This window comes from Sarcophilus harrisii, chromosome 4 (genome assembly GCF_902635505.1).
Source record: "Sarcophilus harrisii chromosome 4, mSarHar1.11, whole genome shotgun sequence".
NCBI classification, from domain to species: Eukaryota; Metazoa; Chordata; class Mammalia; order Dasyuromorphia; family Dasyuridae; genus Sarcophilus; species Sarcophilus harrisii.
Window position 1 is genome coordinate 455,601,795 of NC_045429.1, and position 16,934 is coordinate 455,618,728.

General features: G+C 41.0%; 2 protein-coding genes across 2 annotated transcripts in view; one reads left to right on the forward strand and one right to left on the reverse strand.

Moving 5' to 3' along the window:
- The window catches only part of PSMD1 (proteasome 26S subunit, non-ATPase 1), a 97,290-nt gene that overhangs the window by 38,613 nt on the left and 41,743 nt on the right, over positions 1-16,934 (reverse strand). The gene's annotated exons all lie outside the window — the stretch shown is intronic.
- Positions 1,751-14,786, forward strand: HTR2B (5-hydroxytryptamine receptor 2B). Its single transcript, XM_003770261.3, has 3 exons — positions 1,751-2,093; positions 10,854-11,054; positions 13,514-14,786. The coding sequence occupies exons 1-3, from the start codon at positions 1,766-1,768 to the stop codon at positions 14,404-14,406; spliced, it is 1,422 nt and encodes a 473-aa protein (XP_003770309.1). The 5' UTR covers positions 1,751-1,765; the 3' UTR covers positions 14,407-14,786.

Consider the following 16,934-nt stretch of genomic DNA (forward strand, 5'->3'; position numbering starts at 1 on the left):
CTTCTAGCTTTCAAGCACTGCACCGAACACCCCAGAACGGCTCCACTGGGGAAGGAATTCAGCTGCCTCGGTGAGCGTGACCGCCGAACCCCAACTAGCCCAGGATGACTTGCTCTAGAAGGTAACGAGCGTACAGAGGAGACGTGTAAGTCAGCTAACGAAGGACGAAAACTGCAACCGTCACTGAAACTCTAATTTGTTAACAATCCTTTCGTCCCTTTCTTCCTTTTCCACGGTGGTTTTAAAAAATACAAAAATTCTACACTGAATGACATTTAAAAATTGCAGAATTCTATGTTGTGAAAAAACCAGATTTTAAAATATCAACGTTGTTATTCTGGAGGCTGAGGAGAATTTTAGATAGTTACTTTTTTTGTGGGGGATAAAACTTTCAAGTTCAGACAAGTGAACATCGTCTATATAGTGCTAAAATGATTTAAAACACTCCAGTGCTATTAAAAAAAAAACCCTAATCTGTAGTTCCAGTTATTTGCTTTTCTTTTAGTTATCTCATATTAAAGACGATCTACAAAATTCAAAGAGAAAATGAAGGTGTTTCCTTTCATATCAGTTCTCTATAGCAAATGAACAAATCTAAGAAACACACCCAAATCTGCATGTGCTTTTCTGCCTTTTTGGGACCTTCTTTTAGAGCCATTTATCTATTAATATCTATTGGTGGGTGGGATTCTCTTTGGATGAGCCAGTGCACAAAAGCTCTGCTCCAAGTCAGTAAATAAATTCTCTGGGATAATTCGGACTTTCCTATTCCCCTAAAGTAATTCTCAACAATCTCAATTTTACTTCATCTCAATTTTATTTAGGTATGAAGGCATCCCAATATCAAAAAACATCTCTAGTTTTTTTCTTGAGCAAGTTACTAACATTTTGCTAGTCTGAAAAATTAGAAATTAATAGCTTAATAAATCCATTTAATTAAAATTAGGGTTTATTTAACCTTTTTTTTTTTTTTTTGTATCCTGGACCTCTTTCTTGGCTTATTTTTAAATGAGCATGAGATAAAATAGGATTACAAATGGGAAATCCCAAGCCAGTAAAATTTATGTACGTTTGTGAAAATTCTATAAACACAATACTTTTTTTTCCTCATCTAAGTTCATGAACCCCTTGAACTCTATTCATGGACCTCTGACCCTAATCAACTAAGTGACTACATGATGATTATTAATAATCTAGGTCCTGCCACATGACTGACTAGCTGTGTGGCGTTAGGTAAGTCATGTCCCCCCGTGGGCCTCATCAGTAAAATGAGGGGGCTGGGCTACACGAACCCTTCCAGCTCAAAACTCGTCTGCTCGGAAAGTCTTCAATGCAGACCAGAGCTCTGGAGCAGGGAGGGGCTGAGGCTGCACGGCTCAAGTATCTGTTCTGTTCTTTGTAAATTAAAATGATGTAAGTCCCATATTTTGTATCAAGGGGGAATCCTTTGGCATTCAAGTTCCTCGACCACTCTGGGCTTGATACAGAAACCAGCCGACTGCCTACATGTCCAGACTGTGGGCTCCTGTCCTCAAACTTGGGGAAAGCTGAAGTTCTTTCGAGCAACAATCAGACAAAAGGACTTCACCAAACAGAGATGGCCCCAAATTGGTGAAAACCGATTTTTTTTTTTTAAAGAAAGGGGTCTAACTTGGCTCGGAGTGTTTGGCACGGGTACAATGTCTTAAAAAAGCCAATGACTAGCTGAGTGACTGACCATGTTGACCATTCTCCTGAAGCAGGCTGGACCACAGAAAAACAGCGAATGGCTATTTCGTACAGACTTCTGGAACAAGGCACAATTCCAGATTACCTTCTGCAGGGTTCTAAAATGTCTGATCGCTTGCTCTCATCTAATGGGTCCGGACTGCCGACTGACCCGACCCCAGGGGAGAAGAAACTGCGCTGGGCAGCCCTCCTGATCTTCCTGGTGATCATCCCCACAATTGGGGGCAACATTCTTGTAATCCTGGCAGTGTCCCTGGAGAAAAAGCTGCAGTACGCGACCAACTACTTTCTGATGTCTCTGGCGGTAGCCGATCTGCTGGTCGGGCTGTTTGTGATGCCGATCGCCCTCCTCACCATTATGTTTGGTAAGTGAGCACTGCCCTTTGACCATGGTACTCTGATAGGTTAGCGTCTTAGTAGTTCCCATATATTTTCTATTTGGCCTAAAAGAAAAGTGAACTAAAAATAGTTACAATTTCTTACTGCTCTCATTTCTACTTGTGCGTCCCAGCCAGAAAGAGTTAAAAATGATCTAGATAATGATGGCAAAGACATTCTCCAAAGTAAATAACATTTAAAGATGCTGTAAAGCCGAAGGATGAAGAGGGCTGAAACTCACTTTTGCCCATCACACTGAGTAAAGGCAATGGTTTTTGGGGTGTTTTTTGGCTAGTCTCTTTATCATGGATGATATGCTCTCTTGATTTGATACCACTCCTAATTTAAAAAAAAACAAAACAAAACAACAAACTTGTCCTACCCAAATTCTTGTAGTTTCCATGCATTTTAGAAAATTTCCTCAGCTAATGAACTCAATTCTGTTCATGGTACAATTATGAAAAACCTTCAGTTAGAGAAGAAAATGGTCCATCTGCTATTCAGTTTCCTGATTTCTGATCACTGGTACCTGATGGGGGGAAATTCAGAACTTCCAACTGACTAATTTAAATGGAATAATACCCAGGTTACTGAGATTAATAATTAGTTTTCTGTTGATTTAAATCAGTCTCTTAAAAAAAAAAGATTTCTTAATAACTTAACAATCTTAAAATAACTCTCATAAATATTTTAGTTATAAGGAGGAATTTTTTTGACCCATGGATTCCACTCCTCTCTCCCTTTTCAGTTTCTTAATCTCTTGAGTAATCTAGCTGTAACCATGGTTAAAATATTTAAGGAATCTTAAGTTAGAACAGAACACAACAATAATACCTTTAATACTGTACAAAGTTAAAAGGACTCATGGGATCAGATTTATATAGCGCAAACCTGTGGGGAGGATTCAAGAGCGTTTCACTGACACTTGACACAATTCAGATCAAATACCATAGCACAGAGTCAGAAATTAAAAAAAAAACAAACAAACAAAAAAAAAAAAACCAGAATAAAAAGTCATCATCCTAAAAAAATCACTGCTGAGAAGCTGAATGTATAGACAGATGAATGAATGACCTGCTCGGCAACATGGTTTAAATATTTACCCGGAAAGCATTCCTCCTCTCAAGAACTCTTGCATCGCCACTAGCCCCAGCCAAGGAATAGTCACAAATGAGCAGTTCAACATTACACACCAATAAGGCCGAGTAAATCTAACTCACACTATCTTTCAGTGACAGGCAGGATGCATTTCTGATGATGAGGAAGCAGAGAGAGAAAGAGAGAATGCACGTGAAAAGCCAGCCATGGGCCTGCTCTCTGAATTGTAAGGGAAACAAGTGGCAGAGGGATGACCCCTTGAATTCTCCCAGATCAGAGTGAGCACAAATGACATGTTCTTAAGTTTAGTCTTATTACTGATAGAGGCTGTTCCAGCCATGGACGGAAGCACAGAAATAAAAATCCTTCTCTTATTAATACTGAACAAATTAAATTGCTGAAGATTGGGCAGTTAACTTCAAACTAAATCAAACAAGTATTTCCTGACTGCTTGGCATATGGGCCAGCTATTAAAATTATATTTATCACTCAGAATAAAATAGGAAGGTTCCATGGGCTTAAACTCAGATGACAGCCATGAAGGGCTGCTGGGTCCGTGTACTTCCAAAAATTCAAATGACCTAGCCGATGGCCAAAGAGCAGCTAAAGCCATTGCCGGGCTTGCATTTAGAAGTCTGACATCTAAAACTCAAGCATTCAAACTTCAAAGGAGGAAGCTCAGAGAACATGCCTTGATATTTATGTCCAACTAAATAACGAAGGACATTTAGCTGCCAAAACAGTGAGGTATCTAGTCATGGGAAATTCAGTCACTCCCACTTTGTCGACATGTAAATAAAAAACCTAAAGAAGCTGTCTGACACGTGCTATATTTGGTCATAAAAAATTCTACACATAACTAAAGAAAACCAAAGAAGTGGCTGGTTAAGAGGCAAGTTTTTAAGTGAAATGAAAGATAGGAATTTATGCAAGCCTTATTCACTCCTACAGAAACATCAAATGGTAAAGACCATTACATTTCACATAACAAATTTCCCACGATAAATTTCTAAACATGACACCCCATATTGTGCAATGTATTTGAGAGAAACTTCCTGGAACTTTTCCTTTATCCCTTTTTGCTTAAAACATAGGCCTGATTACAATAAGTAGAATGTTTAGTCCTCCAAATAACCTCCAAATCTATTTTATGCTTCAAATGAACATTAAATGAAAACAAGTATTTTTTAAAAACAGAAAACGGAGAAATCTATCACCTCTAAGACAGACAAGGCTGCCAACAGCAACTTTTAATTGAAAGTGCAGTTATGTGAGGAAAAAAAACCAAGCTGCTGGTTTTGCAGATACATTTTTTGAATCAATTAAAAATTTATTATTAACCACCTCCTATGTGCCAAGCACTGCAATAAAGCAGGAAATATAAGGAAATAATTCCTACTCACAAGGAGCTTATAGAACATCACATAACAATGAGCCCAACAGCAACCCCACTCTGATGTGTGGACGATGGAGAGAGCTCCTAGGAAACAAACTGTTTCAGCTGTATACGGGGACGTGAAGTGGCCACTACCAACTTCTAATAATGTTTCTACGGCACAATGTGTGTTGAGTTCCAAATAACTGACTTACATGTCAACTTCTTGGAACACTACCCTGACATCCAAGCTGTCTCTACAGCTTATTCTCATGTCTTAAATAGAGAATCACATTCCTAGTGCTAGAAAATTTGGCCATTCTACACTGAAGCCATTCACAGTATCCTCAGGAAGCTTGAAAGACTAGAATTCAGGTGTTTTATCTGGTTCTAGGTACCAGGATCCAAATCTGGAAAGTTCCACTAATATGTCAATTACACTTTTGTCAAGGAGTGTTTAAGTCCCTAATAGGAACTCTGTAAAAACAACATGGGGATGCAATACTTAAATTTTAATTTAATTTTAAATGAATTTTAATACTTAATATTTTACTAGCGAAGGCAAGCAAAAAGAGCAAAAGGGGGGTAAAGAATTATCGATTATCACTGGCTACCCCCCAAGATGGTTTATTCTGCATAGAAGAGTACCAGTTGTGGTGAGGGATGCCCAGCTTCCACTGACACAACTCATTTAAAATGTCCAAAGCAGCCTTCCTACAGGGGAGCAGTGCATGTGATATTTATTCCCATTGTGCAGCTGTAGAATACAGGTTTTTGTAATTTGCCCTATACACCTCAGGTTCAAAGTTCTCTTCACTAATGAGCAGGACCAGGAGATCATTATATACTTCAACAACAATACTATATGATGACCAGCTCTGATGGACCAGGCCATCCTCAGCAACGAGATCAACCAAATCATTTCCAAAGGAGCAGTAATGAACTGAACCAGCTGTGCCCAGAAAAAGAACTCTGGGAGAGACTAAAAACCATTACATTGAATTCCCAATTCCTATATTTATGCACACCTGCATTTTTGATTTCATTCACAAGCTAATTGTACAATATTTCAGAGTCTGATTCTTTTTGTACAGCAAAATAACGTTTTGGTCATGTAAAAAAAAAACAAAAAAAACAAAAAAAACAAACCATGGATCCATTTGGTCCCAGTAAATCTTTCCCTTTTAATTAAATTATTAAATACTCTCTAAAAAAAAAAAAAAAACAAAAAAACAAAGTTCTCTTCACTATACTAAGTATTAAAATTGGGTCTTAAGTCAAGAGTACATTTTGGATATCCTGTTACAGCTTTAGTCACTGTTAGGGCTGGTTCATTTAAGTGAAAAAACAGCTAAGAATTTTTCACAGTATCTCTCACCATCACTTTCTGCCTGACTAAATAAGACAGGAGCTCGGAACAGCCTGAAGAAATGGTTTAAAGGCTTCTTCAGGCTCTGTACCACAATCCTGCCATGAAGGCAGACAGTGGGAGGAAGCATCACAGCATCACATGAGATTTAATCTCAGTTTCACAATATCAAATCGGGCCATATCCTCATCCCCATGAAAATGTTTAATGGCTCAAAGTGTTCTTCCAATGTCAGTTGTTATAATCACTTTCTATCTAAATCCCAGCTTCTCAAAACTATGAGTCACAACCTTATATGGGGTCTCATAACTGAATGTGGGAGGTTGTAAAATAATGACTTACTGGTAAATGTTTTACTTACATATCTGTATATCCAGAGTCATGCAAAAATGTCTTGGGTGAAAAGGGTCATGAATAGGAAAAGTTTAAGAAACCTGATCTAAATAATGTGGCACTTTTTGGTGAATTTGATCTGTGTCCTTGTACTAGCACAGTAAACAGGAAGACAAATATCAATGTCACAGTTGGACTCTCTGATCTAAATGGCCTTTTTGTCTGCTGACAAAAGCTCAATATTGATAATAGCAAAATACCAAAATTATATACCAACGGGCTTAAAACAAATCATATTTGGTAGGTATTTCCTAACAAATTACAAAATGCATTTCTCAAAGCTGAAACTCTATGGCTGAGGCTGTCAGTTGAGAGAAACCCGAGGAACGAACTGTGAGGCAGCTGTGTCTGCCCGAGGCTGGAGACCGGGAGGTGAGGGGCGCTGGCCAAAGTCTCTCTGGCAGCCCTGGCCCATTCTGTTTCAGATATCGAGCAAAGTGCTGTCAGATTCGCCACATCCCCCTACAGGGAGCCACAAAAAACCTGCTTTAACTTGAAGAAATGATTTGCTGACAAATTCTGTGCCCTAACTCCAAATCCAGGACTCTTAGCTGGCTTTTGAATCATATATAGGGGAAAACAGACAAATTATCCCTGGGATTAGAAATTGTAGATCAGATTATAGAAATTCATATAAAGAAAATAAAAGCTAGACCGACCTAACATATATATGTATTTGAGGCATTTGCACTCACATAGGCATTTAGGTAATTTTATTTAAAGTAATACCCTATTTCTCCCTCACACAAATGATATCAATGCATCAATCTGGAATATTCTTGAGGCTAGAGTCAGAGGGCTGAAGTGGCTGCTTGCAAAAGTCATTGCATTAGGCAATTTAAAAAAATTGGGGATCAATGAGGCTAGAAAACTATGTCTTTTAGAGAGCTGTTTCTCTCAATCTGGGCCTCAATCATTTTCTCTTAATAGTAATAACCAAGAAGTAAAGTCACTAAAGATTAAGCAGATTAAAATCATGGTATCTTTGCATTAATGACAATTTTCTACTTCTCTTCAGTTATAAAAATAAACATTCAGGAATGGAGGTTGTTAAAATCAATTTACTTTCAACACTGGTTAATTTACCAAGTCAAGAAGCTATACCTATATTTAAGAAACAGGGTTCAGGGGTCATGTGATCAGTGATGCTAGAATTTCTGTTGTGTATCCGCTCAGTCCAACATATTCATACTGCCCTAGACAATTTGAAAGAGCCACAATTCCATCAATCTAGGTATGAACAACAAAAGCCAGAACATGTCAGCAGAGTTAGAAAGAAAGCCCGAGCCTCTGATTTGCCACCTCCCCTGCTGCCTAACCTTGAGGGGTGACTGGAGAATTCTGAGCCTTAATTTCTTCACCTTAAAAAAAGAGACATTGCAGTTGACACGAGGTCGCTGTGGCTCTCAATGTTACCCTATAAATTCCCCCATATAAGAGCTGTTCAACACACTGAAAGCTTGCCTTGTTCTAATAATACATCAGAGAAACCAATCTACAGCTCCCATTGGCCTTCCTTGCGATGTCCAACTCTTTTTCCAGAGCTTTTTTGTAAAAAAAAGATAAAGCTTCATAGAATACCCAAAGCTCTGGGGGAAAAAAATCCAATGAAATGAAATGTAAAAGCCAGTATCTGCTCTTCTGGCCCTTGACCAATGATGCCCTCAGCCCAACTAAACCCTGGTCTCCTCCCCCGACTTGAATTAAAAAGAGCTCTATGAACAGCAAAGAGCTATCTGGATATAAGGGAGTTGCTGCTGTCAACACTGATGTTAATTTATCTTGAATCCTAAGTCAGATCCTCCTGGGGACTTGAACACTGTGCTGGGGACTTAAGTGAGTGTGGTAGCTTGCCTGTCCAGCACAGAATCCTTTATTCAGATGTGGACTAATGCTCAGAGCCAGAGGTCTGATGGATTTCTCCAACTTAAGACTGTTAGACATATTGAAAGGCTAGCTTTCATATCTCAAAGGAGCCCACGTCAGTTCCGACTGTTTTACATGTAGCAGGGACTGTAATAAATTCCAGATGGAGCAATTGCTTAAATATAAAAGAACATTCACTAAAAAGAAATCAGGAGCTGATTCAATAATAGACATATTTATTGCAATAGATTGATGCATTTGTCTGAAAGGATCAAATATTGCTATATTAATTGTGGGCCATTAACTGCCTGATCTATTTACTGAATAAAGAAAAGAGACATGGGAGACAAAATATCTGCCTGACCACAAATAATGACTCATGTTCATGCTGTGTTTTGTGGTTTGCAAAATGCTTTCCTTTCAACAATCAAATATTAATATCCCTATTTTATAGACGAGAACACTGAGGCTTTGAGAGGTAGCACATGCTGGCAGAATTGCCAGTCAGGGTCCACGGCTTCACTCCTCCTTCCCGTAGGCTCCAATACATCTCTATCACCTTTTTTTTTTTCTTTTGGCCATGGACACTGAATCAGAAAATCCTTTTTTCTCTGGATTTTGGCATGTTCCATGTTTTACTGTGTGTGTTTGTTTATCTAGATACATGGTTTAGATTAGCCAAGATGACAAGGTCAGAGACCAGGTTAGCTGATAAAAAACTGACAAGGAACAGAGGTGCCTTTGTAAGATGATGATCTACCCTTCAGTGGATACATGGTGCAAAACCCAATAAACAGGGCCTGAAGTTTGGAAAAAAGAAGCTTTGAGTAACCACTGGAAAAACTGTTCAAAATCTCCAATGATCAGAAAAAGATGAAGACTGTTAAAAAAAAAAAAAAAAAAAAAAAAGTCACACCATTTCCCAGGGTAGGGGCTGATTGGAGAAATAAGGCCAAAAGCCGAGAGCACCGCAACATAGGGCTGGGTGGGCAGGGGCTTCTCCAGCAGCCACGGAGCAATGACAGACATGTTTTAGGGGCCGGGAAAGAGAGACCTCCTGCTTCAAAGGTTATATGTGTGTGTGTGTGACACACAGATATAATGTACATGCAAATAATAACTTGTCTTTCAAACTACGAGTACCTTAGCTCCAGTTTAACATTTCCCTCCCTTTCAGACAGTTTTATAAGAATCAAAACATTTCTAAGGCAAACTTTTCTAATCGAGTTTCTATTTCAAAGCTGCTCTAAAGAGCACCATTCACTAACCAAACACCTAAACTCATGCAGGAAAAACTTCAGGCTAGATAAGGACTTATTTAATTTTAATTCCCAGAGTGTCTTTTGTTTTGAGATCCCGTTGGTTTCTGATCCCAGCCCTTCCCTACCCAGTGAGCCACCCCATACAGCAAAGACTGAAAAAGAACTGGAATGTTGCAAACTCTCCAATGAAAGAGGGAGTAATCACTTGCTTTTTAAAAAGATAGAAATATGGTTTGTATTTTGAAGAGACATTTATATTACTTTATGACAAACATTTCACCAACTAAATACGACCAACTATCTCCCAGATAGAGGTCATTATGTAGTAAATTATCATTTTTGCCTGCAATATCACAACCAAGGTCAAGTATGAGAAGCTATAAGACATCCCACACTACTTTAATTGGTCCATTCTGCCACAATGCCTACCACTGCCCATATACTGGCCTGGGCTCCATGCTGGCATTTTAAAATTATGAGACACAGGCAGGCAGTTTCTCTTCCTGTATCCAGAAGCAGACCTTTCCCCATTGCTGTCAACCTGAAGTCAGGCACCCAAAGGAGAGAACACTGGAAACATCTCTGACAGGGCAGACCAATTTCTCCCTCTGTGCTTTTACCCAACCACTGGCCCAAGCCTGTACGGCACTAAACAGCTCATCACGATCGAGTAACGGTGAGGTTTTCAAAAGAATGTCACTCTGCTCAAGAGACTGTCCTAAATTGTGGTGATTTCTGCAAAGGGGCTCCCCTGAACTAGGGTGGATGGGAGGATACTGAGTTCTTCCCATTCAGATTCCTTTAACATAAAGGAGACTTATGGCTCCTGTCACTTGAGAATATAAAGGTCATCCATTAGTGATATAATTCATTTTTTTTTTTTTTGGGGGGGGGGGAAGGTTAACTTGTATCCCTCCCTCAGAAAAAGATCCAGAAATGGCATTCTAATGCAAAAGAGGGCAAGTACTTCCCATTTAGGTTACTGAACATAATTAATACCTATAATTGTCTTTATGTAGCATGTTCCTTAAAGTTATTAATTTTATCTTGGTAAAGTGAATTACATTTTAAATGTTCTGGGAGTACTGAACATTAAGTACATTGAGTACTTTGGGAGTACACATCCTTCTCTATCACGGTGACAGAGACACAGGACAGGGCCAGAGCCTGGACACCTCCCCAGCTAATGGTTCGTACGGCTGCACGGCGGCTTCCCTGAGCTAGGGTTTGTCAGGGCACGCCAGGAAAAGGTCCATGGTGTAAGACATATTTGCCATCTCCTTGAGATGAATTCTGGAGATTACAAGGTTAACAGACACATTGAACACAGCCAACTGTATGGAATGATGCAAGAGAAATGACTGCCTTGCTTTCCTTCCCCCAGAGCCAGTGTGGCCCCTTCCGCTGGTCCTCTGTCCTGCCTGGCTGTTTCTGGACGTGCTCTTTTCCACGGCGTCCATCATGCATCTCTGCGCTATCTCCGTGGACCGTTACATAGCCATCAAAAAGCCCATTCAGGCCAGCCAGTATAACTCCCGAGCTACAGCCCTCATCAAGATAACGGTGGTCTGGCTCATTTCCATAGGTAAGTGAGAAAGGGCAGGTTCTGGGGATGGAGGGATCCTCTCGAGGAGTCAGCACCAGGTCCCGACAGCCTCGCCATCATGTCTGTGGGGGTTTACACACCCCCATGGACATGCACATATCGCAACCCTGAGCTCTGTCACAGATGATTCTGGTCTTTCCAATAAATACCAATTCCAGGGCCTCGTGGTAGGGTGGAGACCCAGGGTACTCAAAGGCAACGCCAGCAAAGGTCACTTTCTGGGAGCTCTGGAGGTAGCCTTGATACAATTCTGTGCCTCCTGCTCACTCACTTAGGGAAAAGCAGCTCATGACCAGGTTGCTGGAGAGCCGCAGGAGTGAACCTTTAGCAAGCAAGTTCAAATAGCATCTCAGTGGAGGGAGGACCCTCACTGAAGAAAACCCACATCTTTGATATGCTAATATGTGATATTAATTTTTGTTAACCATATTAAAAAAACAAAACAAAACACAAGAGAAAGACTCATAACCAAAGAGGGAGGAAATGCTCTTCCCTCACTGCAATTTTCATGATCTTTACCGATTCAATATGTGGCCCAAAGCCAGCAGCACTACTAAAATAAAGGTCTTGCTCTGAAAACACACTCAGACTCCTTTTAATTCAACAAGACCTGAGTGTTAATATGCAAAAGCTTATGATCACTTAAAAACAACAGATTTTGTTGAGATCAGCTGTATAAGTATCTCTAAGGAGCTCAAGAGGTAAATGGAGCAAATTGAAAGCATTTTTAAAAGCCAACCAACCAAATCTCACCCATAAACCTTGAGCAGAAATTAGGCGAGACTACTTTGGATGCCTAGATTCCAGGGCATGGAAGCTATTCAAGTATCCACAGCCCGTTACTCAGTTTTTGGTTGCCCGATAATTTTCACTGGAAGAGTGAGAGTGAAAGAAGACAATGTTTATAAATGATGGACAGCTACCTTTCTTCTAAACAGTTTTGATGGCCCAAGTGCCATCTTTGAAAAAAGTTTAACGAGTTACAGAACAAAGTCAGCAGACTTTCCAATAGATGGTCTTAGTGCAGCCAAAATGGACTCTTGGAAATTGTCAGGTGAGGACGGGGCACATAAGCCAAGTTGAGGAGACCCAGATAAGCAGCCACCAACCAAATGCTGGGATTTAGAATTCTAGCAGGAGAGCCACTACTCCAGTATAAGAGATGTGAAAATTTAAAGAGAGAAAGATTAGATGAAAGGGAACTGGGACTCTTAAAATCAAAGCGAGACATGTTTAACCTATGTTAGATTGCCTGGTGTGGAGGAGGTAAGAGATGGGGAGAAATTTGGAGCATGGAGGTCTTACACGGGTGGATGCTGAGGGCTATCTTTGCATGTATTTTGAAAAATAAAGAGCTATTATTATTATTTTTGAAATGCACCTCCAAGCTAATTGCAGACAGGAAAGCTACGGAGGCCTACTGATCTGTGGCTGATCTTCTGGCCCTGATGAAACAACTAAACTTTCCTCTTTTGGTAATTCCCCCCCCCCCCCCCCCCAAAAAAAAAGTCCTTTAGATGATAGAGTGCTTTGGGGTTCACAGATTACAAGAACCTTTCCGGTCAAAGTCAGCAAATTTAACTGAGACTCATTTTTAAATGTTTGTGGTGATTCTCCAGGAAAGGGAAGGGACTGGGCACTTTGTCTGGGGTGCCTCTCCCCTGCTCCCAATCCCAACAAGCAAGAGCATTCTTTATGGACCCTCTTCAGGTAGAGGCACACTCCTATATACTTCAGACACAATATCGCCACATTTTCCTTTCTGAGGAGCTCTAAATCATTAAGGTGATTAAAATTTTAGAAAAGCCTAGCTCAGATCACAATATCCCTTCTCTTTGCTTAACCTTTCAAAAGAAAAGTAGAAAAACCCCATTTACGCGGGAGAAATACTACGTGATATTGACACAGCTGACCCTCAGAGAAGAGAAAGGGGAGCTGGCAGATGCCCTCTGGACTTTTATGTCACTCCAACCTTTCAGGAGGTCTAAGAGTTATAAGACAGAGAGGCAATAATTAGGATCCTCTCCCTGACATCTATCATCCTGTGTGGCCTTGGACTCAGGGAGTCTGTGGCTACATGACTCTGGGCAAGTTATTTAATCTCTGCCTGCCTCAGTTTCTTCAACTACAAAATGGGAGGAATAACCTCAGGGTTGTTATGAGAGAAAATAAGGGGTTTCAGGAACCTTTAAAGTTCTCTACAAAATTTATGATGATGATGGGGAGAATGACAGCTTCAGGGATGGTAAGTCTCAAATCCCTCAGGAATCTCTTAAGCTACAGCCCTGTTGCCTAAGGCATTCTTATCAGATATGCCCAGGGCCCACATTCCCACAAGCAGCCAGCAGTGGCCCAAGGATGGTGGCTGGGAGTCCTAATTCTCCGGACAGGTACCCACAGAGAAGCTGAGCTCAGTTTGTTTGGGATTTCTCTTCTAGGCATCGCCATCCCAGTCCCGATTAAAGGCATCGAGGCTGGGGAGGGGGACCCCAACAACATCACGTGTGTGCTCACCAAGGAGCGCTTCAGTAACTTCATGCTCTTTGGCTCTCTGGCGGCCTTCTTCACCCCCCTTGCCATCATGGTCGTCACCTACTTCCTCACCATCCAAGCCCTTCGGAAGAAGGCCTACTTGATCAAGAGCAAGCCACCTCAGCGTTTCACATGGTCCACGGTGTCCACTGTTTTCCAAAGGGATGAAACACCTTGCTCATCCCCCGAAAAGGTAGCCATGCTGGACTTTTCTCCCAAGAATAAAACCATGCCTAACACAAGTGAGGAAATGTTTATCCGACGGATGTCCAGCATTGGGAAAAAGTCTGTTCAGACGATCACCAATGAACAGAGGGCTTCCAAGGTGCTAGGGATTGTGTTTTTCCTCTTTTTGTTTATGTGGTGTCCTTTCTTTATTACAAATGTAACTCTAGCTTCATGTGATTCCTGTAGTCAGAGCACACTGCAAAAGCTTCTGGAGATCTTTGTCTGGATAGGGTATGTTTCCTCAGGGGTGAATCCTTTGGTCTACACTCTCTTTAACAAGACCTTTCGTGACGCATTTGGTCGTTATATCACATGCAATTATCAGGCCACCAAGGCAGGGAAGCCCCTTCGGAAGTGCTCGAGCAAGATGTCCTTCAGAAACGCCATGACAGAGAACTCCAACTTCTTTGTGAGACAAGGAGTGCGGAATGGGATTAACCCTGTCATGTACCAGAGCCCCATGAGACTCTGCAGTTCTCCCATCCAGTCCCCATCTACCATTCTACTGGACAAACTACTTCTCACTGAAAACGAAGTGGACAAAACGGAAGAGCAAATCAGCTACGTATAGCGGAATCCGTCTTACCTTCACCTGAATGATGCAATGTGCGGAATTAAGAGTAGGTGGATGAACCCTTTGGAACCGTTAAAAAACATTATAGATAAAAAGAACTGCAGAACCCATGATACTTCATCTTCTTGAAGACCAAGATTAAATATCAGTATTGTCAAGTTTTCTTCCATTTGGCCAGACAATTCCATGAAATAGCTAATTTGCACAGAAATAAAGACCGTGTAGCACTATACCATAATTAAACTGTCAAAAGATTCAAATAAAGTTCAGTCAACTATTTAATCAACAACTTTGGCCCTGTCTTCTTTTATGAAATCATTAAAATCTGGACCATTTATTAAGGAACTAAGGTATAGAGTGGTTCTAGAAGGCTAGGTTCTGACAAGAAAGATTTTCAGGGAATTTCTACCAGGAGGACTCTGTCCTCAACTCAGTAGTCAACATTTTCATTGGTCATGTTGGGGATACGACATCAGTGACACACTTATCAAACTGGCAGATACCACAATACTAGAAAACTGCCAGGGTGGATCAGGGAATCATGAGGTCATTTACATGACCTCCTAGGATGGAGAGCTGCAAGATCTTTGGGAGAGCCCCTGGTTCACCCTCATCTCCTTGACTGATGAGAAACCTGGGGTCCATCCATCCAGCAAGAAGCTTAGTGGGTGATATGACCAGGGTGATAAAGGCAGTGTGAGGGCTCTTATAGATATGGGTCAAGTCTTATGTGAAAGCCTTTAGTTGACTGCTAGCTCAAAGATCCAACAGTAAGGAGGAGCCACTGAAAAGCTGTCATGGTGGAAGGTTGGATTACTCCAAGCAGAGCATTTGGACAAAGGAAGCGTTCCCTACTGTACTAAGTTTGGATTTGGTTCTATACCTTGCATATTAGGAAGAACATTCAGAACAGGGCAACAAAGACATCGAGAATATTCAAAACCAGGCCATATTAATATTCACTGAAGGAATTAGGAGCTTTAAACTTAGAGGTTTAAAATCATTATTGCAAGATTTCAAATTTGCCCAAATCTCTCATGGAAAAGGACAGAGGACAGTATTAGGGACAATGGGGGGATTTATGGGGAGCCAGTCTTAGATTCGATTCATATATAAACTTTCTGACAATGCCATCTAGCCCCAAAGTGAACAAGGTCACTTGTGAGATCACTGGTCACAGTCTCCATAGTTACTGCCCAAGACTTGGTCTTCATTGTCTGTCTGCTGCTGTGGATGTACACAGACACAATCACACATTCACACACACCCCTCTCATACACACACATACACACACACACACACGTGCGCGTGCGATGACCAAACCTAAATCTCCAGCCCTAAGTTCTCACAGGAATCTCCAGGCTTACATTTTCTCTATCTACTGACATCAAGAACTGCCTGCACATCTAAAACCAGATTTAATCTCTATTCTGCTTTACGGGGTACACTCAAAATAGATCATTTGAAAAGTAAATAATAGGGATAACAATAAATAACAAAGGGAGGTGAAGAGGTTGGGAAAGTTTTAGTCACAGTTAACACAGCATCTCCTGGGCACTGCACTTCACACTTTATAATTATTACCTCATCTGATCCTTACAATAATCCTGGGACTGAGCTGCTACTATTATCTACATTTTATAAAAGAGAAAACTGAGGTAAACTTACAATCTAATGACAGAAACTGTTTCTAGTGACTAGACCAGTGAGTTCTGAGGCTGGATTTGAACCCTACTCTGACTCCAAGTCTAGTACTCTACTCTCTGCACCACCTACTGCCCAACTTTAAGACAGTTAAGTCAATAAAATAATTTTCAATGAGGAGTTAGTTCTTATCAACACAAAAATGGAAAATAGATTAGGAATTGCTTGGTTCTGCTTCCTCTCGACTCCTCTCCTGAAAGCACACAAAGCCCCCTTCCTTTGGCCCAGAACCACCCAGTCCGCAGTGACTGCCAAAGTGAGCATGGTTGCCCCGAGGTCCCTGGGTCACCTCCCCCGGTCCTCGCTGGAGAACTCCCTCCACTTTGCTGTGGATCATTCTTCTTGAATGAAATGCTTCAAGCTCCAAAGGGTTCTTCCAAAGTAGGAAATCTCTGAACAAGATCCAGGGACAAAGTGGCCTCTGCTTTCCTAGTTAAGCAGAAGGTGGTCCTCCAGTGAAAGGAAACCTTTCTAGTCTCTTAAACCATTCCTTTTTGACAGTCTAAGCCTCATTCTGGACCGAGCCCAACATCTCCTTTACCATATTTCAAAACGTCAGTTACTTTCTCCCAGGTTTCCATCACCAGTCCTATCCAAACATACAGACCAAGCCCTCCTGCTTATCACTCACAAGAACAATAGGTGTTTCCCTCACTGCTTCCTCAGACTTCAAAGAGAAAACTTTAAACAAACCAAACATTAGTGAAATGAAACAGAGCAGAAATGGGGCTCCTTGGAGTCCCGTGTCACTAAAATCACTCTCTTGTGGTCTCTAATACAGCAAAGCTCCTTCACCACGCCCTGTCTGCAGGAGATCTGCC

Bases quoted from the DNA above. Each gene is read 5' to 3' on its own strand.
- HTR2B (XM_003770261.3), top strand. From the start codon at position 1,766: ATGGCTATTTCGTACAGACTTCTGGAACAAGGCACAATTCCAGATTAC. The intron at 2,094-10,853 runs GTAAGTGAGCAC...TCCTTCCCCCAG, and splicing joins CCTCCTCACCATTATGTTTG to AGCCAGTGTGGCCCCTTCCG. The intron at 11,055-13,513 runs GTAAGTGAGAAA...TTTCTCTTCTAG, and splicing joins GGTCTGGCTCATTTCCATAG to GCATCGCCATCCCAGTCCCG.